Source organism: Schistocerca gregaria, chromosome 1 (assembly GCF_023897955.1).
Source record: "Schistocerca gregaria isolate iqSchGreg1 chromosome 1, iqSchGreg1.2, whole genome shotgun sequence".
Taxonomy (NCBI): domain Eukaryota; kingdom Metazoa; phylum Arthropoda; class Insecta; order Orthoptera; family Acrididae; genus Schistocerca; species Schistocerca gregaria.
In genome coordinates this window covers 305,179,595-305,201,107 of record NC_064920.1, presented here as the reverse complement: position 1 = coordinate 305,201,107, position 21,513 = coordinate 305,179,595, and the positions used below count along the sequence as shown (strand labels likewise).

The 21,513-nt window shown below is 43.2% G+C and overlaps 1 protein-coding gene across 1 annotated transcript in view; it reads left to right on the top strand.

The window, feature by feature from the left end:
• The window catches only part of LOC126342742 (vesicle transport protein SFT2B), a 74,168-nt gene that overhangs the window by 20,790 nt on the left and 31,865 nt on the right, over window positions 1-21,513 (top strand). The window contains exon 2 of the mRNA XM_050001881.1: window positions 3,056-3,225. Coding sequence (XP_049857838.1) covers window positions 3,056-3,225 — 170 coding nt within the window. The remainder of the gene's footprint in view (window positions 1-3,055; window positions 3,226-21,513) is intronic.

Below are 21,513 nucleotides of genomic sequence, written 5' to 3'. Positions count from 1 at the left end.
TCAACCAGCTTTCTGTACCTAGTAGTAATGAGATTCACTGTTTTTTGATGAGCACTGGTACTTGTGATCCTTGGAATGTGCAGCATACCATCGGGCCAACATGGTTCCGATGGCAGCCCACCTGATTATTTTATAAGTCAGTCTCTCAAATGTGAATTAGTTGTGTAAGGACAAGTTTGAGTAGTGACAGAATAGGGTTGAGAGGCTGTGTTGTTGTGGGATGTTGGTGTAGTGTGTGATCACATCAATATTTATAAGTAGGGTTACAGGTGGAAGAAGTGTGGGACTGAATTTGAGATCTTCCGTAAACTGGTTGGTATCTCTTGTTTTGTTCCAGTTAGGCTACAAATTTTTCAGGTCAAGCTCTAAAATGAGATCTTTCAAACACCATGCAATGTCACTTACCTCCACCCTCCTAACGTTCGTAACATCCTTGTGAAACTGTATGACATTCCCAGATCATTATCCATATCTCAAGGATCCTAGACTGCAATCAGTCCCAATGTAAAACCTGCCCCATGCTCTCACCCACACTAACATATTTTCGCTGCATGGCTTTTTATGTACAAATGACCGCTATTATAGTTGCTAAGCCTGTGAATGGACACAGAGGAAATGTCCACTTTGAGGATACCCAGCACCCATTTGCCATTGTATATATACTTCTCACTTAGTTTGACTATTATGCCCCCCCACCCCACCCCACCCCACCCCCTCCCCGCGGTCAACTTTGTCCCCTTTTGCCCTCATGAAACTGGTCCATCCCAACCTAGGATAGGAGTGACTGCTCATGCTTTGTAATCTTGCCAACCTTCATGACTTATACTCCTTTCTCCCTGATGAAGGTTGTAATAGTTCTGAAAAAAGCTAGTTGTGGGCTTCCCCCCACCCTCCTCCTCGTGCCCCACTCCTCCCAAAATGTATTTATCACCAGAATTGGAATTTTGTCTCCTGAAGGTAAGCATGGGCCAACACTTCTATCTTCTGTTAATTTCATAATGAGAGATAGGGGAGGTTTTAAAAGGAGGTGCCCTATGATTTTTCAGGATCTTACATGGATTTTTACTTTATGCATAGCTGAACCTACATCAGGTTGCATATTAAGAGTTTAATTTGGACCTATCTAAAATGATAAACTGTTTTCGTTAAATAAAAGGGCTGTATAAATAGCAGAGGGAAACTTTTCAAGTTGAAACATGATAGGGATGTAACCAACCTCTAGTCCTCATTTCACCAACTTCCTGTCTCTGCACATTGTCCCATAAGGTAACACACAGTGTACAAATGTGTATTTTATTATTCTTTGAGTTATTTATGCGTGTCTTAAAATGCTTTGTTGTTAAGCACACTGAATCAGTCGTCAGTTTTCATCAGTCGATTCAGTTCTTCCACACACACTCTGCATTTCACATTTGATCTGTACTGGCCTAGTTTTTAATTTATCATATATTGTATTGATCTCAGCTGTACTTATATTAGAGAGAGGGGAGAGGACAAAAAGACTATTGCAATAGTCAAATTTTTAACTTTCAAAGATAAAGTAATCCCAGTTGACATTTTTACATATGTTACATATTAAGCAGTTTATGTATGGTCTGCACATAGTAGTAATTCTGGAAATGTCAGTTTGACTACTCGTATAACTCTAGTTCTAGAATGTGTTGGTCATTTTCAGATTATAATTGCAAAGTATTAAAACATTCCAGGTGTTGCCAACATGACGTTTGCAGCTTACATCAACATAGTACTGGCAAGTCTGGAGTTCCAGTTAATGATGGCATTTCTAACTTGTGAGCAGTGATACTGTATAATGTAGAGTATTGTAGTTAAAGGAACCATATGGCAGTATAAATTTATTTCATTGCAAAGAGAGAGAGAAAGGCACAAATCACTTGTGAGGAAAATGTAGTTTATTAATGCTTTTGTAATGTGTGCATGCATAAAAGTTTATTACCAATCTTAATGCAGCTTGGCTATTTACAGAGTCCTTGCCCTCATAAAATTTATTAAGAATTTATCCCGTGAATAAAAATTAATATTGCTCTATCACAATGGTTCACCAGTGTTGGGTGATAAGAGGTACCATTACAAATGATAGATTAAGTACTTTGAGTATTTATAAATAATGTAATTTTGTAATTAAAAGTACTGCTTTACACTGATGTTGGAGTATAGTATGCTAGCTCAGCTTTGGAAGCATCTGAAATTTGCATGAAAATACTATTTTTGCACATAGTAGTGAGAAGATAGATGTGCACTCCCTCAGCCTGGAATGCAATTATCAATATAACTCGAGAGAGGCATTCATTCATATACATTGAAGCATATAGTGTCTTAGTATTGACAACAATGATGCATTATTAGTTAAAAATAAAATCTTCGGTAATTCTGGACACTCTTATCTTTCTTTTTGCACTTAAGGTTGTTGATCGATAGAGAGATTGTGTGACACCATGGCCTGTTGCCAGTCTTTAAATTGGATGCCACTTGAGCGACTTACATGTCCTTAAAACCAGTGGCTTCCAATTTCCTTAGGCAGTCACCCATCCAAATAAAAATATCACATGGTGAAAAAGGGGCAACAAGAAATCCAAGCTGATAGTGTATGAAAAAAGCTGAAATGATTAAACAATCTGCACATTCATTCGTTTCTGTCATGTATCACATTCGTCTAAAAATCTAAATGATCAAAGCCAGAAAAGGTAGGAAGCGTCACTGTTTTATCAGCTACTTCTTCAGGGCAAATGTTAAAACAAAATTAGATTGCCGATGCTGATGATTGAATAGTTTGTGGAAAAATTAGAATACAGACATTTTTGTGCTACATAGAATGTTAAAGCTCGATTATTTTTTCTATGAAAGACTACATGCTTGCTGCTGTATCATACAGTACGCTTTAAGAAAAACATACTTTCAGTTATGCTAGCAGCAGTAGCTTTACATGTAAAATTAAATTCGCTTATTCTGTTGTTTTTAATTAAAATTATTTTAGTGTGACTGTACAGAACATTTAATTATGTGTTTCAGATATTGACTAATCTTTTTCCAATTGCAGCTGATGGAATCAACGACACTTAGTTGGTCAACAAGACTGAAAGGATTTATTGTATGCTTTTTAATTGGCATTCTGTGTTCAATTTTGGGATCCTTCTCCCTTTTCTTTAGCAGAGGTCTGGTGCTGTTTGCTGTTTTTTACACTTTGGGGAATATCATTACACTTGCAAGGTATGTTTTTCTGATGTTCCGTCATTTCCCTAATATAGCCAACAGTGGGCTATGCTCCATAAAAGCAGTTTGTTGACTTTGGTGAGTTGTGTGTTTGAGATTATAAGAGAGCAGCTAGTCGTATGTATAAGATGGTGAAGACTTTCTGTGGCAGTCAGCTACATCCATCAGGTCAATATACAATAGAGTATTTGACTGTTCTCTGGAAATTGTCTTAAATGGTTAATTACGTCATTTAATGCTCACGACATGCTTTTTTTCCTTCTTTAATTTCAGTATTCTTATATAAAAATGGAAATTAAATTCAAGTAATTTGAAAGCTCACGAAAAGCTCCATTCAACTCTGTGATGCCTGTGATGTCACTGGCTAGCTCACTGCGTCATAAAGCTTATTCACAGTGATATTTTGTTTCGGAATTTATGGTTCGGAGAATTGGTTACAAATGGTGTGTAGTACAACACTGTAAAAATACGTACATAAAAACTCTAGAGAAATTGTTTTTGACTGTTTTAGAGAACGAGAAAATGTGTACAAATTGGTTGCACTGTACCAGCAAAATGTCACCACATGATGCCCAAGTTCCCTTACTTAATTGAAAATGTTGTGCACTCTGAAATTAACATTAATTTACCTCCAAGATATGCTTTCCCACTGTCCTAAAAGAGGATAACATCAGTCAATGAATTTAAATTCTTAGTAAAAAAAATCATTATACTTGTCTTCTTGCACACCATTGGTAGCTTGGTTTGTAGAGTGGTGCACTGTCAAATATTAAGATTGTATAAATAGGTTCCTGGTTCGAATCTATCCTGCTACAATATTTTAACTTATTTATAAAACAAAATTGACTGTTCTTTCATATGAAAACCAAATCACACTTACAAAACTTCACCACACAGATTACAAATAGAATATTATTGTGTTTTCCTTGGTGTTTATATAATCTTACATATGCAATAGCTATTCACACTTTATGTTCAAAAAGATATTTTCTAGTTCATGTGACCACACACTTGTTATTTTGGTTTTTATCTTGGTACTGTCCAGTTAGGGTCCTTATTATTTAAGCTTTTGAAGTTTCATCATATTACATAAAATAAAGCTAAATCTGCTTCAGACATGATGTTTGTGAGTGTACACTAACAGCACAGGCCTTCCTCATGTTACCTGCATGTTGTACATGCTTTCTCACTCTCTGCATACAAAACCTCATCATCCTGCACATCTTTGTACTGTGGGAGTATGGCAATACCCTCCCCACCAGCAATGCATTCCAAAAAAAGATAATTGTTCACAAGCAAAGTACACTCCTGGAAATGGAAAAAAGAACACATTGACACCGGTGTGTCAGACCCACCAGACTTGCTCCGGACACTGCGAGAGGGTTGTACAAGCAATGATCACACGCACGGCACAGCGGACACACCAGGAACCGCGGTGTTGGCCGTCGAATGGCGCTAGCTGTGCAGCATTTGTGCACCGCCGCCGTCAGTGTCAGCCAGTTTGCCGTGACATACGGAGCTCCACCGCAGTCTTTAACACTGATAGCATGCCGCGACAGCGTGGACGTGAACCGTATCTGCAGTTGACGGACTTTGAGCGAGGGCGTATAGTGGGCATGCGGGAGGCCGGGTGGACGTACCGCCGAATTGCTCAACACGTGGGGCGTGAGGCCTCCACAGTACATCGATGTTGTCGCCAGTGGTCGGCGGAAGGAGCACGTGCCCGTCGACCTGGGATCGGACCGCAGCGACGCACGGATGCACGCCAAGACCGTAGGATCCTACGCAGTGCCGTAGGGGACCGCACCACCACTTCCCAGCAAATTAGGGACACTGTTGCTCCTGGCGTATCGGCGAGGACCATTCGCAACCGTCTCCATGAAGCTGGGCTACGGTCCCGCACACCGTTAGGCCGTCTTCCGCTCACGCCCCAACATCGTGCAGCCCGCCTCCAGTGGTGTCGCGACAGGCGTGAATGGAGGGACGAATGGAGACGTGTCGTCTTCAGCGATGAGAGTCGCTTCTGCCTTGGTGCCAATGATGGTCGTATGCGTGTTTGGCGCTGTGCAGGTGAGCGCCACAATCAGGACTGCATACGACCGAGGCACACAGGGCCAACACCCGGCATCATGGTGTGGGGAGCGATCTCCTACACTGGCCGTACACCTCTGGTGATCGTTCAGGGGACACTGCATAGTGCACGGTACATCCAAACCGTCATCGAACCCATCGTTCTACCATTCCTAGACCGGCAAGGGAAGTTGCTGTTCCAACAGGACAATGCACGTCCGCATGTATCCCGTGCCACCCAACGTGCTCTAGAAGGTGTAAGTCAATTACCCTGGCCAGCAAGATCTCCGGATCTGTCCCCCATTGAGCATGTTTGGGACTGGATGAAGCGTCGTCTCACGCGGTCTGCACATCCAGCACGAACACTGGTCCAACTGAGGCGCCAGGTGGAAATGGCATGGCAAGCCGTTCCACAGGACTACATCCAGCATCTCTACGATCTTCTCCATGGGAGAATAGCAGCCTGCATTGCTGCGAAAGGTGGATATACACTGTACTAGTGCCGACATTGTGCATGCTCTGTTGCCTGTGTCTATGTGCCTGTGGTTCTGTCAGTGTGATCATGTGATGTATCTGACCCCAGGAATGTGTTAATAAAGTTTCCCCTTCCTGGGACAATGAATTCACGGTGTTCTTATTTCAATTTCCAGGAGTGTAGATGCACTTATCCTCAGTTGTCCACTTCTCAAACTAAGATTAATGTGAAGCTACATACAACACATTCCACCATCAAAACAACTGCTACAATGAGTTCTTGCTAACACTATTTTCATATTTTGTGTAAAACTTTTAAAAATTTGTGACCCTCTGGAATTTTTTAATCTTATTTTTTTTTCTTTATTCTTCATTACATTTGTTCAGGATGGATGCCCATGACACCTGTTAAAGTTCATCGTGGATCCATTTACTCAGTGTTTCTTTCATTACAAAGGGCAGCTAACCTTCTGACCACAAACACACTGAAATACCTTGCCAGCAGGATTCAAACCTATTTTCGACATATCCATAGTCACATACGCTAACCGTTGCACCACAGAAAGCTTTCCGCTTGTGGTACCTGTGCTGCATTTCTTGTGTACCGGAAATCAGCACCAAGATTTGCCAAGAATATTTCATGACAGTCTAGATATAAGATATAGACCCATTTGCAAAAGTTCAGCAATTCCTTAGTTTTGAGTGGATTTAATGATGTTGCATGGAGCAGGCAAAAGAATGTCCATCCTTGCCTGTGTTGGCGCTCTGAGTAGAGCATAAATGCATCAGTTTTCATAAGGTTTTCACTATCAGTGCTCAGAAAATTCCTATCTGTTGTTACTTAAAAGTTGTAAGTGCATTTGCCATCACTGAGTAGCTAAACCATTAACAGAAAAAGTACACAAAAACTTCGTAACTTCGGCGAACATCCCATAACATACATGTAGGTTTGTCTTACTCCTAGCATGTAACGTCGCCAGAACTTCAGCCATTAACAGTGTGTTTTCAGTCACGTGACCAAATCTTGATATTCAATGTTTTTTATCTTTAATTACTTAAAAATAAGAGATTTTGTAAGAATACTAATCATAAATGCAATTTGAAGGTTATAGTCACTCCGTATAACAACAATCTGAACCATATTTTTAACATAGGAAAATAGCCTGTGGTTGCCAATCAGTATAATTTCAGATTGGATATTCAGGGTCCAATTCTGAAACCGAGCGAGGTGGCGCAGTGGTTAGCACACTGGACTCGCATTCGGGAGGACGACGGTTCAATCCCGTTTCTGGCCATCCTGATTTAGGTTTTCTGTGATTTCCCTAAATCGCTTCAGGCAAATGCCGGGATGGTTCCTTTGAAAGGGCACAGCCGATTTCCTTCCTCATCCTTCCCTCACCCGAGCTTGCGCTCCATCCCTAATGACCTCGTTGTCGACGGGATGTTAAACACTAATCTCCTCCTCCTCCAATTCTGAAAGTGTATAACATCAGTGGATAAATTTATTCATTTTTTCGTACGGAGATGACAACACAATACTAATTTATGGTGCTTTAGTTCAGAGTTCATGTTCAAGGAGGAGAAATACCAACTTTGTGATTTGCCAATAAAATTGTAATTCTGCCATACAGCAAAGGACTTGGAAGTGCAGTTGAATTGAATAGAAAGTGTCTCAAAATGAGGATGTAAGATGAACATTAACAAAAGCAATACAAGAGTAATGTAATGTAGTTGAATTAATGTAGGCTATACTGAGGGAATTAGATCAAGAAATGAGTGCTAAAACTAGTAGATGAGTTTTGCTATTTGGGCATCAAAATAAAGGATGATGGCCGAAATAGACAATGTATGTAGATTGGCAACACCAAGAAAAGCATTTGTGAAGAAGAGAAATTTGTTAACATCAAATATAAATTTTAGAGTTGGGAAGTCTCATTTTCTGGAGGCATTTGTCTGGAGTGAAACGTGAATGATAAAAAGTTCAGACAAGAAGAGAATAGAAGCTGTTGAAATGTGGTGCTACAGAGGATTGTCGAAGATTTGATATATACATTGCATAACTAGCGAGGTGGTACTGAACAGATTTGAGGAGAAAAGAAGTGAGTGGCATAACTTGGCTAATAGAAGGGGTTGTTTGATACAACACATTCTGATCCATCATGGATTCATTAGTTCAGTATTGGAGGGAAATTGGGGGGGGGGGGGGGGTAGAAATTTCAGAGGGAGACAGAGAGTACTGCAGTAAGCAGGTTCAAAAGGATGTGGGTTGCAGTAGTTACATAGAAGAATAGACTTGTGCAAGATAGAATAGTGTGGAGAGCTGCATCAAACCAGTCTTTGGACTGAAGACAGCACCGTCCAGATTGCAGAATAATGTATCGTACACGACCACTGTTTGACACCATCAAAATATAATACTATGAGATTGCTCTGTAAGGGGCAATTGAGAGAACTGTTTGACAAAGAGGAACTTTAACTAATTTATTTCTGCGGTCTGTAGTTAAGTGCTTTTAATAAGTGGTTTCCCTAACTTGATTTTTATGTGATAAATTGCCAAATTAATTATTTTTAAATAACATCCTACAAACTTATATTATTTTTGTCCCAAGACTGATAGTCTTCAGAACAAACAAAAGCCAACACCATAAAAGAATCACTGAAAGTGAGCGAAACTGATACTACTTATGACTGAAATTGGCTGTAGATGGTTAAATCACTCTCACATCAGTGTGTTCAGATACTGCCATAAAATTAATTCAGAGCTTCTAATATCACAGTTTGATTTTGACCATATGAAGTGTTTTTGTGATATTTATTATGGTAGTCCAGGTCTTGCAGACACCTGTACTCCTTCTGTGCCCTGCCCTTCTCCACCTCCAAAAGAGGCTGAGGAGGAGGAGAAGAAGACAAAGCTCACGCCTCCCCCCCCCCTCGCAGCCTGAGTCTGACATTTTTTTTTTTTATGGATGTCACCTCACTGACCAAGTGTCATTACCTCCTCTCGGCTTCTTTTTGTCTAACCTGGCCTCTCGACATATGATCACCCAGTAGAACTGGAGCGGATATTGTTGTCACCTACTGGAAATACGTCATGGATTTTTGCCTCCTCAGTGACGGTTCCCCTTCCCACTTTTAGGCTGCTCATGGCATCTTTATTGCTATTGATCTCACAATCTCCTCCCCTGCTCTTGTGGCTTCCCTACATTGGTCATCCCACAGTGATCTTCATGACAGTGACCACTTTCCGGTGATTCTATCATTCCCGTGGTGCCGCGAGGCAGACAGGCCTCCACATCGGGCATTCCGCAGGGTCAGTTGGCCTTTATGTATGTCTGCTCTGCACTTCAACATGTGCCTTTCGAACTGCATTGCTGCAGTCATACAAAGCGTCTCTGCCACTATTCTTCATGCTGTTGGCACTGCTGTCGGCACTGCTGTCCCTCTATCCACAGTTCACCTTCATCATTGTCCAGTACTGTGTTGGACCAAGGATGTAGCAGTCACTATCCAGGAGGACTGCTGCCAGGCACTACAGCAGTTTTAAAAAACACCCTTCACAGAAAAACCTTCTTGCTTTAAACTGTCTCTGTGCTAAGTCTCGTTACCTTATTAAGCAGAGTGAAAAAGAATGCTGGGAGTGTTATGTTGTCTTCCTGGGAATATAGGGCTTTTCTTTGCAGGTTTGGTCCAAGCTCTGTAGCCTTCTGGGCCACCAGCAATAGTCAGCTATTCAGGGTCTCAAACCCCAAGGTGCTCTGTACACTGATCCATTGGTTCTTGGAGAACACCCAGAGCACACTTCACGATGGCATCGGCGTTCTCTTCCTGTCCTGCTACATTTCTCAGGCAGAAATGCCAAGTTGAACAGAGGGGATCTGTTCAACCTGCACAACACTGAATGGGAATTCTTGCAGGCTCGTAAGTCTTCACAGGACATGGCCATCCACAACCAGATGATCCAACACTTGGACATCTCAGGGTCTTCAACTGTATTTGGCTCATGAGTACTTTTTCATGGCAATGATGAGACAATATAGTTGTCCCCGCCCTTAAGCTCGAAGTACCCAACGTCTCTAGACAGTTGCTGCCCAATTAGTCTGACGAATGTACTTTGTAAACTGCTCTAGAGGATGGTTAGCTTCAGATTATGTTGGGTAGTTTCAGTTTATGTTGGGTACTCGAACCTCAGCACCTTTTGCACCAGTATCAGTGTGACTTCCAGGAGGGACAATCTCCAACTAATGTTTACTCAGATTGGAAACAGCAATCCCACAATCTTTTACTGACCACCTGCACCTTGTCGCGGTATCCTTGGCCTACATAAGGAATACGACATGGCTGGTGCCATCACATTTTAATAACTCTCCACGGCTGGGGCTTCTGTGACCCCTTGCAGTTTTTATCTGTGGGTTTTTACCTCACTAGCTCTTCTGGGTTCAAACTGGCAATTCACTCAGCAGAGCATGGTATCACACTGGGTTCTGCGTTAAATGCCACACTCTTCCTCATAGCCGTAAGTGGGTTTGTAACCTCTGTTAGGCCTGTGATTACCTCGGCATTATACATTGATGATTTTTGTATCTGGTGCTGCTCCCACTCAGTAGCATCTGCCAAGCCCTGGCTCCAAGGCACCATCTGGTGGGGCTCTGTGTGAGCCATCTCCTATGGCTTCAGTTTTCTCTTGTTGTCGACCCACAGTACACCCCAATCCAGAACATTATTTAGGCAACCAGTTCCTCAATATTGTAGCGCAGCCCCTTTTCTTGGGCCTTATTTTTTTTATAAAAGGCTGATGTGGCTGCCCTGAATTCACCACCTAAAGATACTGCATGTGGAAGCTTAATGATCTCTGCCTCCCGGCCCACACATCTTTGGGTGTAGACGATACCACTCTTCTCCACCTTTACCATGCCCTGGTCTTGTCCAGACTAAATTATGATGGTCAAGTGTGTCTCAGCAGTTCCTTCCACTCTGCAGATACTTGACCCTGCTCACCATTGTGGGATGCTTCCAGCTATTGGTGCCTTTCACACTAGTTGCATTGACAGTCTCCCTGCAGAAGTGGGGATCCCCCCTCTACAAATACACACATCAAAAAAACTTTTACATTACCTCATTTCCAAGAGTTCATGTACAAAAAATTGGAATAAATATCAACATAGATATCATTTTCACCCTTTTTATTGCTCATCAAAACCACACATTGCATGTTGTAGCACCATACAGCGAGACCTTCAGAGGTGGTGGTCCAGATTGCTGTACACACAGGTACCTCTTATACCCAGTAGCATGTGCCTGTATTCATCATGGCATACTATCAACAAGTTCATCAAGGAACTGTTGGTCCAGATTGTCCCACTCCTCAACGGTGATTCGGCGTAGATCCCTCACAGTGGTTGGTGGGTCAAGTCGTCCATAAACATCCCTTTTCAATCTATACCAGGCATGTTCAATAGGGTTCATGTCTGGAGGACATGCTGACCACTCTAGTCGAGCATTGTTATCCTGAAGGAAGTGATTCACAAGATGTGAGTGATGGGGGAGCGAATTGTTTTCCACGAAGATGAATGCCTCACCAATATGCTGCTGATGTAGTTGCACTATTGGTTGGAGGATGGCATTCACGTATCATACAGTCATTACAGTGCCTTCCATGACCACCAAAGACATAAGTTAGCCTACATAAAGCCATCTGAAAACATTAGGGAACCTCCACCTTGCTGCACTTGCTGGACAGTGTGTCTAAGGCATTCAACCTGACCTGGTTGCCTCCAAACACATCTCCGACGATTGTCTGGTTGAAGGCATTTGCGACACTCATTGGTGAAGAAAATATTATGTCAGTCCTGAACTGTCCATTCGGCATGTTATTGGGCCCATCTGTGCAATGGTGTCATGGTTGCAAAGCTGGACCCCGCCATGGACGTCGGGAGTGAGGTTGCACATCATGCAGCTTACTGTGCACAGTTTGATTTATAATTCGATGTCCTGTGGCTTCACGAAAAGCATTATTCAACATAATGGCGTTGCTTCAGGATTCCTCCATGCCGTAGCCTGTAGGTAGTGGTCATCCACTGCAGTAGTAGCCTTTGGGCAGCTTGAGGGAGGCATGTCATCGACAGTTGCTGTCTCTGTGTATCTCCTCCATCTCGGAACAACATGGTTTTGGTTCACTCAGAGACACCTGGACACTTCACTTGTTTAGAGCCCTTCCTGGCACAGAGTAACAATTCAGACGCAATCGAACTGCGGTATTGATCATCTAGACGTGGTTGAACTTCAGACAACAAGATGTGTGTACCTCCTTCGTGATGCAATGGCTGGAACTGATTGGGTGTCGGACCCACTCCATCTAATAGGTGCTGCTCATGCACACTTGTTAGTGACGTCTCTGAACAGTCAAGGGGACTGTGTCTGTGATGCAAAAGTTTTTTTGGTGTGTACAACGGAGCCAACCCCTGTGGAATACTTCTCACTTCTCTCTGTCGGATCTCTGTCTCCACTCACTGGAATGCGCCCTGTATTTCCTCCCACACATCCCCCCCCCCCCTCCCCCGCTCTTTGGATGGTGCATAGACCACAGATTAGGACCAACCTATTCCAGGGCATCTTGTACTTGCCATTCTTGCCGAGTTCCAGGGTGCCACCATCTTCTATACTTTCACAACTCCTACTGGCTTCTTGGATCACCATTAATTGCCCGGATCACGTAGTGTGTTCACAGCAGAGCTCGTAGCCATTCAGAGCCCTTCATTTTGTTTCTCAGGCCTCCCTCCACAGTGTCTTAATTTGTATCTACTCAATGGAGCCTGCAGCCTATCAACTGATGCTGCTTTCGTCACCCTTTTATCTCTGCCATCCATGACCTGCTCTCTGCCCTTGGCCGTGCTGGCACCTCAGTTGTCTTTCTGTGTGGGTCCCAAGTCATGTGGGTATCCCAGGGAATGAATTGGCTGACCTTTTACCTAGAGAAGCAGATATGTACCCCCATTTGATTTCGCGATTGTAGCTGTGGATATATGGATCTATGTCAAATCTCTCTTTGACCAAAAGTGGAATGACATCTGGTGCTATTACTCACAGTAATAAACTCTGCACAATCAAGACGTCTTAGTGCAGTTTGACACTCTTCCTTCTGCTCCTTTTGGAAGGAGTCCATTGTCGTATGCCTTCTAATCATTGGTCATACCAGGCTCACCCATTGTGGCCTCCTTACCAACACAGTCCGAAAAAGATGATGCTGGGGATAAAATTTCAGGCCATAACATGTGCTGTCCTGTGTCCAGCCAATGCTTTGCCACCACTTATTTCTCAGGTTTCCCCCGGTGTGGTGTTCAACACAACATTCTAGCACAGTTCCACATGTCTGCCCAGTACAACATTTTCCACATGCCATGTTTACTAAGGCCAAGGTAGTCTGAGCAAGCATATTAAATCCTTCAATTTTACTGGTGGCCTTTTCAGGATTGCCTCCGCATCTTCGTTTACATCTTTGCTTTGCTTTTGCTTAGAACGGAATGCATGGCATATCTGGGTATCAGCGCAGCCATTCTGTTGGAATACCATTCATAGGTGTTTTAACTCATCAAGTAGACTGCCAACATCTGAGTCCAAATGTTCTCTATGCATCAGAGAGGGACTAAGAGTACTTGTGGCCTGCAAATGTAGCTGCATGTGAGTTGGTTTGTGATAGACCCTACGTCCCAGTCCCCCCCAGGGGGCTCGCCGCTCTTTGGTGGATTTGTGCTTGTCTCTCATGGGACCCCAGCCTTTGCAGGACTTTCCCTTCCATGCTGTATGACTATCCTCTTGCTGTTTTTTTTCCCCCTCCTTTCAGGAACATGTCTGGGGTTTATTGGGAATGTTCTGCATTTTATCACTGACCTGTGAACAGTCTCAACTTTCTTTATGGCTCTTTTTTCCTTTTTCTGTTTCCCTTCTTCTCATGTTCCTCCTCTTTGGCATTTGAGGATCCCATTTTTCTTCTTCCTCCCTGTGCGCTCCTATAGGCTTGCCCATGCATCTGACGTGTAAAGGGTGACTGGGTAACGCGTAATTCCCAGCCCTGGGTCAACAGGTAGGGTTTGCACATACCCCCTGGTACAGGCCAGGCCGAGGGATGGGTGACTGCTTGAGCTGTAACCTTCCCAAATGTCCCATTGGTCCCTCCGTCAGGTGTTGAGGTCGTGTGATCTGTGGTGTGAACAATTACCTAAGGCAGGTGCGCCCTCTTGTTAAGGGGCCCCCCAGTTGGAAGGAGCACACCATCGTAGACATTGGCAATTGTGGGGGATTTCCTCACAGTGAGTCAATCATCATCTCCATTGATGTCGACGAAACATAAATGTAATGAGGCTGCTGATTCGAAGACCCTTTCCACTGCACCACGGTTCCTTGTGGTATCATATACTGAAGACAGTCCTTCTCCGCGGTCAATGCGTTTATTATTCAGAAAAGTGTTGATGCCGTTGCTGGCGCTGCGAAATCCTGCTCTCATTTACGGAATGGCATTTTGCTTTTGAGATGGATTCTGATTCTCAAGCACAACAACTACTTACTGCCTCGCTTCTCCATGACTACCCTGTTGGTGTTGAGGCACATAGAACTTTGAATTCTTCCTGTGGTGTAATGTGCACCATTCTGCTTGGCAGTCTAACCAAAGCTGAAATACAATCTTACCTCTCTGATCAAGGTGTCATTTCTGTCCATTGTGTAATGAAACAGGTTGATTACCTCTTGGTGCCCACTTACACTCTTTTCCTCACCTTTGATAGGGTGGTGCTGCCGTCCAAGATTAAAGCAGGCTATGAAATATCACAGTCTGGCCATACATTCCGAATCTGATGGGCTGCTACCAATGTCATTGGTTCAATTGCACTAGAATGTCGTGTTGACATCCAGCCACATGTGTAATTTGTGCCAGGGATGCACATGAGGGCGAATGTCCGCCTCCTTCTTGCCGTTGTATCAACTGCATTGGCAGCCACGCAGCCTCCTCCTGGGATTTTCCCGTGTATCTAAATGAGCAGGCTGTTCAAGAGATTTAGGTAAAGGAAAAAGTGCCTCACCCAGTAGCTCACAAGTTACTGGATAGTCGCTAACCTGTGTTCTCCTATCTGGCACCTATAGTTCAATTCTTGGTATCCCTCGCTCCGTGAAGGTCATGGCCATGCAGATGTGTGACCTCCAATTCAGTTCTGAGGTTGCGAAGTCGCCCAGTGTCAAGGTAGCATTGCCATCCTGCTGTGCAACAAACCGTCAAACTCTCACCTAAAGAGGCGTAGCTACCCACTACACAATCGGTAGGCAGAAAGGACAGAAGGAGTTCTCCTGTCCCTCCAGCCAAACATCCAACTCTTCCTATAACCAGAAGGGTTTGAAGAAGTCTGCTAAAGACAAACAGTCTTCTCCTTCACCAACTCGAAGATCCGTCTCGATGGTTTTGCCACGTGGTCACTTAGCCCGGCCAGCCTCTGTCTTGATGGTGTTCACCACCAACCGTTTTTCAGCATTGGATTCCACAGACCGACTGCACATTGAACGCCGATGCTTCTGTGGACCCCATGCAGCAGGTTACTCCTGCTTCTGTGCTTTGTAGTAGCGTAGTAGCGACTCTCCACCAGCGGTACTTCAGCGACCACAGAGTTGACACCCCTACATCTCTTCCTCCTCAGGACTATCTTTCAATGGAACATTCGTGGCCTTCAGTCCCACGAAGAGAATTTATGGATGCTTGTAGCATCGCAACATCCCCTTGTACTTTACCTTCAGGAAACAAAATTTCACCCTCAAGACCGCTTTGAACTTTGACATTACTCACCAATTCATTTTGACCTCCCCCCCCCCCCCCCCCCCCCCCCTCCGACACCCCTCAGAGGTCGGCATCCCATCTCATGGGGGCGTTATGCTGCTCATATGGGATGACCTTCATAGTCAGCCCATCTCCTTGACTACCTGTCTTAAAGCTGTTGCTGTTCGCCTTTTCCATCCCCACCTTACTTTCTGCCTCTGTACCATGTATGTACCTCCATTCTTCGATGTCACCAGACGCTATCCATATTCAGATGTTGCAGCACCTCTTTCTTGCGGGCAAGCACTTTCTGCTTAACACATACAGTCACATCTGGGCTGATGGCACATTTGCTGGACGCTGGTGGGAAGCCACCGTCATACCCATACCTAAACCCAGTAAGGACAAAAACCTTCCTTCTAGCTACTGCCCTATCTGTCTTACCAGCTGTGTTTACAAGGTGATGGAACATACGGTTAATGCCCCACTAGTGTAGTGACTCGAATGTCACCATTTACTCATGAATGCACAGTGTAGATTTTGAGCACGGTGTTCTGCAGTTGACCATCTCATTACTTTGTACACCCTTTCCATGAATGGTTTTCTGTGGAAATCCCAGACTGTGGCCATGTTTTTTGATTTGGAGAAGGCCTATGACACGTGCTGGAGAACTGGTATTCTCCATACTCTTTACACGTGGGGCTTCTGTGGGCAGCTCCCCTGTTTTTTCAAGGTTCGTGTTGGTTTTGCCTTGTCAGACACCTTTATTCAGGAAAATGGTGTGCCTAAGGGTTCCCTCCTGAGTGTCATCTTCTTTGCTATCGCCAATAACCCTATAATGGCCTGTCTCCCACCAGGTGTCTTCGGCTCCCTTTTAGTCGTTGATTTTGCCATCTATTTTAGTTCTCTACGGACCTGTCTCACTGAGCGGCACCTTCAGCACTGTCTTGATCGTCTTCACTCCTGGAGCGTCGCCAATGGCTTTAGATTTTTCACTGACAAAACCACCTGTATGAATTTCGGGCGGCGCTAATGGTTTCTCCCACCATCTCTACGTCTTGGGCCTGTTGCCCATCCATTTGTTGAAACTAGAAAATTCCTGGGGCTCGTGTATGATATGAAATTCTGTTGGTTCTCCCATGTTTCTTACCTGGCAGTCTGCTGTACGCAGTCCCTCATTGTCCTACGTGTCCGCAATGGTACATCTTGGGGTGCCAATCAAACCATTCTCCTCTGTTTGTACCGTTCCTTGTCCATTCAAAGCTTGACTATGGGTGTTTTGTTTATGCATCTGCACGTCCATCCATCTTACGCTGTCTCAATAATATCCACCATCATGACATCCATTTGGCCATGGGCGTCTTTCACACTAGACCAGTTGAGTCTGTATGCTGAAGCTGCTGAACTACCACTGTCCTACCATGACTTTCTTCTAAGCAGGTGTGCATGCTGTTTGTCTCCTATGCTTGGCCACCCATCCTATGCCGCCTCCTTTGATGATTCCTTTGATTGCCAGTTTGGGGCGCATCCCTCTTCTCTGTTACCTCCTGGAATCCAGTTTCTGCACTTGCTACGGCAGCTTAACTTCACACTACCTGCAACTTTCCCAGTGGCGTGTGAACCCTCCACCACCTTGGCTTTGTGAAGCGGCCAATGTTAACCTTGGCCTTCATTCACTTCCTAAAGGCACTACTCCAGCCTTTGTCTTTGATATCAGCTTTCGGCACACTCCTCAGTATTTAGAGATGAGCTTTTCGTGCATTGTATTAGGCCGCGGAGTGCATCCAGCAACCCAACCTTCCCAATTGTGTACTCTGCGACTCTGTGCTGGAATTTTACCATTCCTGAACGTTTTGCTTAGAAGAAAAGCCATTTGTGCACTGGGACATAGTGTCTATTGTAAACCAAATCACACACAGCTATATTTGCAGGCAACAAGTTGTCATCATCATGCACAGTGCAGTCACTCTTTGGTGCATAGAGCACACTAAGAATTGTATTCCAACAGAGTGGCTATACATATACACAGACATGCCGTGCACTCCGTTCTAAGCAAATAAATGAAGATGCAAAGAAACCCACTGCGACAGTGTTCATGCCCTATTTTGAGGGCATGTCATCAAGGCTAGAAAGAATCTTCAAAAGTCATGACGTCAGTTGAGTTTTCAGTAAAATTGAGGAATTTATTGTGCTCAGTCAAAGATGTCCTTGACCTTAAGAAATGTGGCGTGTATAAGATCCTCCGCCAATGTGGAAAATCTTATATTGGACAGACAAGCTGCACTGTGCAAGAACGTTGCATTGAACATCATTGTTGTAAGTGCCTGGGGCAACCTGATAAATCAGGGGTAGCAGAGCTTTGGCTGGACACAGGGCATCACGTTTTATGAAAAGACTGAAATTGTATTCCCAGCCTCATCTTTCTGGAATGATATTGTTAAGGAGTCCACAAATATATGTACAGTGAGCAATCTTATCAACAGGGATGCAGGTTTTCAGTTAAGTGCCACATAGAATCCAGCAGTGGCTATCGTCAAATCAAAACAGGGAAAACAAGAACTTCAGATTCATGACTTGATGCAATGCAACACTGAGATTTAATTCAACTTTTAACCACAGAAGCATCCGGCAGCACAGTCATTGCCCACAGCACTCATGTGGAATGCCTTTCTGTGGCTCCCATCAGGAGACACTAGGAGCGCCACTTCCCTCAGATTGTGAGCGTCTTCTTGCGCTTGCGTGTTGCCTGCTCCTGGCCCGATAAATTTTGATGCCACCAGTGATTATAATCAGTCACATCTTGCAGCAATGACAGTAGCAACTACCACCACCTGAAGATGTTGAGCAGTTGAATCAATGAAATATTGTGGAATTAACACAATGCGATCCAGCAGCAAACCCAAGAACTTTATTTGCAACAGATCTGTCAGGAAAGCCTGAAAAGTCACATCTGTCAGTGTTACTAAGTGCTGTTCTTGATCATTCCAATTTACTAGCAGCTAACCTCTACCGTACACTGAGTCTTTGTTTTTGATTTCTCAGCAGTTTAATTAATGTAGATGTGCCAGTTTAATTTTTAATGTGTATATAACCACAAATATTTAGTGTGTCATTCTGCTGTATGTCTTCCCCTCCAATTTGTAGTCACTTTGAGATGACAGTGGCATAAAAGAAACTGGTAGCATGTTTCTGAGGATTTATTTCCATTAAGTTTTCATGTGACCACAGTACAAGGTGATGTTAATTTTATTTGATAACTGCTTGCTTTTCTTGTTTGTTAATGTAATCCAAGTAACAAGCTTGTGAGTATGCGCAGTTTTTACTTTTCCTGCTGTACTTACTTATGAGGAGAGGTCATTGATGAAAACATTAAGTAATGTTGGGCTGGTCACAACTACTCTCTTCTTGGATTTATTATATTTATTTAATGTATTATTTATTTTAGTTGCATATAATCTTTATTAGTGTGAAACCTTATAGCCAGTGCAACATTTTCCCAGAAATGGTTAAGTTACTCAATTTTTCTAGCAATTTTACTCTCCATGTATCATCAGACACCTAGTTTTCTTGTTACAGTTTTAAAATTTGATTTATGCTTCAGCAGAATTTTCTAAATCCTTGTTGATTCACAGAAAGAAGATTCTCTGTTTTAAGGCACCACATGAATCAAGAATTCATCACCTTCTCCATAGTTTTAATTAAATGTGTTTGTTAAAGATGTACGTCTGTAATTGTCCCAAGTATCTGCTGATTTTGTTTAGTACAGCGTACTTTATCAAATATTGAATGTGGCAGACTGTGATTCTTAGTTTCACTTTTACAATAATTCTGGAGGAAATAAAAGTAAATAAAAGCTGCGTGTAAGTTCCATGAGCCACCATATGGACCATGATGGAGAGAACCTTGTGTCACTACTATTCATTTTGTGTCCTGTTGCACGCACAAAGGAGGAAGGTAAAGACAACTGTTTTTATGCGTCTGTACAAACCATAATTTGTCTTCCTATTTTTGTACACCTTCAGCAGATGGTATGTTTGCAGCCATAAAATCATTCCGCAGTCGGCTGCAAATGCCTATTCTCTAAATTTGTCAATCATGTTGTGCAAATATAATCTTGTCTTCTGCAAGGATTCCCCACTTGAATCCACTAAGTGTCACATGCATTTTCATTGCTTTGTCTTTGTTTAATCTGATCTGATGGGGTTCCCAACACTTGAACAACACTCAAGCATGGGTCACCATGTTCTATATATGGTATACTTTATAGATAAGTCAAGCATTCATTCTTTCCATTTCATATCAGATTGCAACATTACACCTAGCTATTTAATCAATGTGACTTTGACAAGTAGCACACCACTAATACTGTGCCTGAACATGAAAGGATTGTATTAACATACATTTTTCTACATTTGTAGCAAACTGCCATTCATCACACCAAATTAAAATTCTGTATAAGTCATCCTGTATCCTGCTACAGTCACTCGACGACAGTACTTTCCTGTACATTCTGGACCTGCATTGTTGGGGAGAGAATTGTAGGACTCCCCTTGATAGAGCGGGGTGCAATACACAAAGGAAGCAACTACTCGTGTAACAGAGTACTTGTGGAATGCACATGAGGATTTTTTAGTCTAGGTGGTATGCTGAGCTTCTCTGATAAGTACTCGCCAGATGACTCTAAAGTAGCGAAATTAGACCACTTTCAGAATAATGTGATAGGACCACTGTTGTTTTCTATATATGAAAATGACCTGGCAGACAGGGTAAGCAGCAGTTTGTGGCTATTTGCTAATGATGCTGCGATGTATGGGAAAGTGTCATCGTTGAGTGACTGTAGGAGGATACAGGATGACTTAGAGAAAATCTAATGTAGAAAATGTACATTAATGCAGACAAGTAGGAAAAACAAACCCATACTGTTTGAACACAGTATTAGTAGTATGCTGCTTGACAGTCTAAACTCCGCTCAATCAGGCCATGAAGGTCCAACAGTACCTACTGGTCGCTGTGTCATCCTCAACCCATAGTCATTACTGGATGTGGACATGGAGGGGCGTATGGCCATCACATCGATCTCCCGACCGTATGTCAGTTTATGAGAGCACTGCTTGACAGTCACCTTGATTAAATGCCTAGTGTAATGTTGCAAAGCCTTATGAAATAGAATGAGCATGTAAGAATTAAAGTAGGGAAGGCGAATGGTCTGCTTTATTTCATTGGCAGAATTTTAGGAAAGTGCAGGCCATTTGTAAAGGATTTCACATATAGTACACTAGTGTGCAACCCATTGCTCATTAGTGCTAGAGTGTTTGGGACATCGAACTAATTTGATGAAGTAGCTCCAAACAACATGCAAGTATTGCAGAGACAATTTGGGAACTCAAATGAGAATCATTTGGGGGGAGGGGGGGGGGGGAGGGGGGGTTAAGGTGATATTCTTTTTGAGGAGCTAGTTGTGAGTTGAACAGAAAAGGAAGAGTCAATAATGGTACAAGGAACAGTCCGTCACACACAATATGGTCGCTTGCAGACTACACATGTAGATACTACACCGTTACCATTAAACTGTCACAGACTGCTGCTCATCTTTTCTGTAACCATTTCTGTATATAGAGAACAAGATCAGTCTTATCACACTTCCTTGGGGCACTCCAGATGAGTCACGTGCATTTCTGGTAACATATTGCATATGCTTGGGCCTCCTTTAACAGTCTGCAGTAGAGTTCTATGTCAGATGCTTTTCAGAAATCTACAAATGTGGAATCTGGCTCTTGCCTTTATTCATGGTGAGGGCATGTGAGGAAAGAGCAAGTCGTGCTTCGGTAGCTCAGATGGTAGAGCACTTGCCCGCGATAGGCATAAAGGTCCCAAGTTCGAGTCTCGGTCCGGCACACAGTTTTAATCCACCAGAAAGTTTCATATCAGCACACAATCCGCTGCAGAGTGGA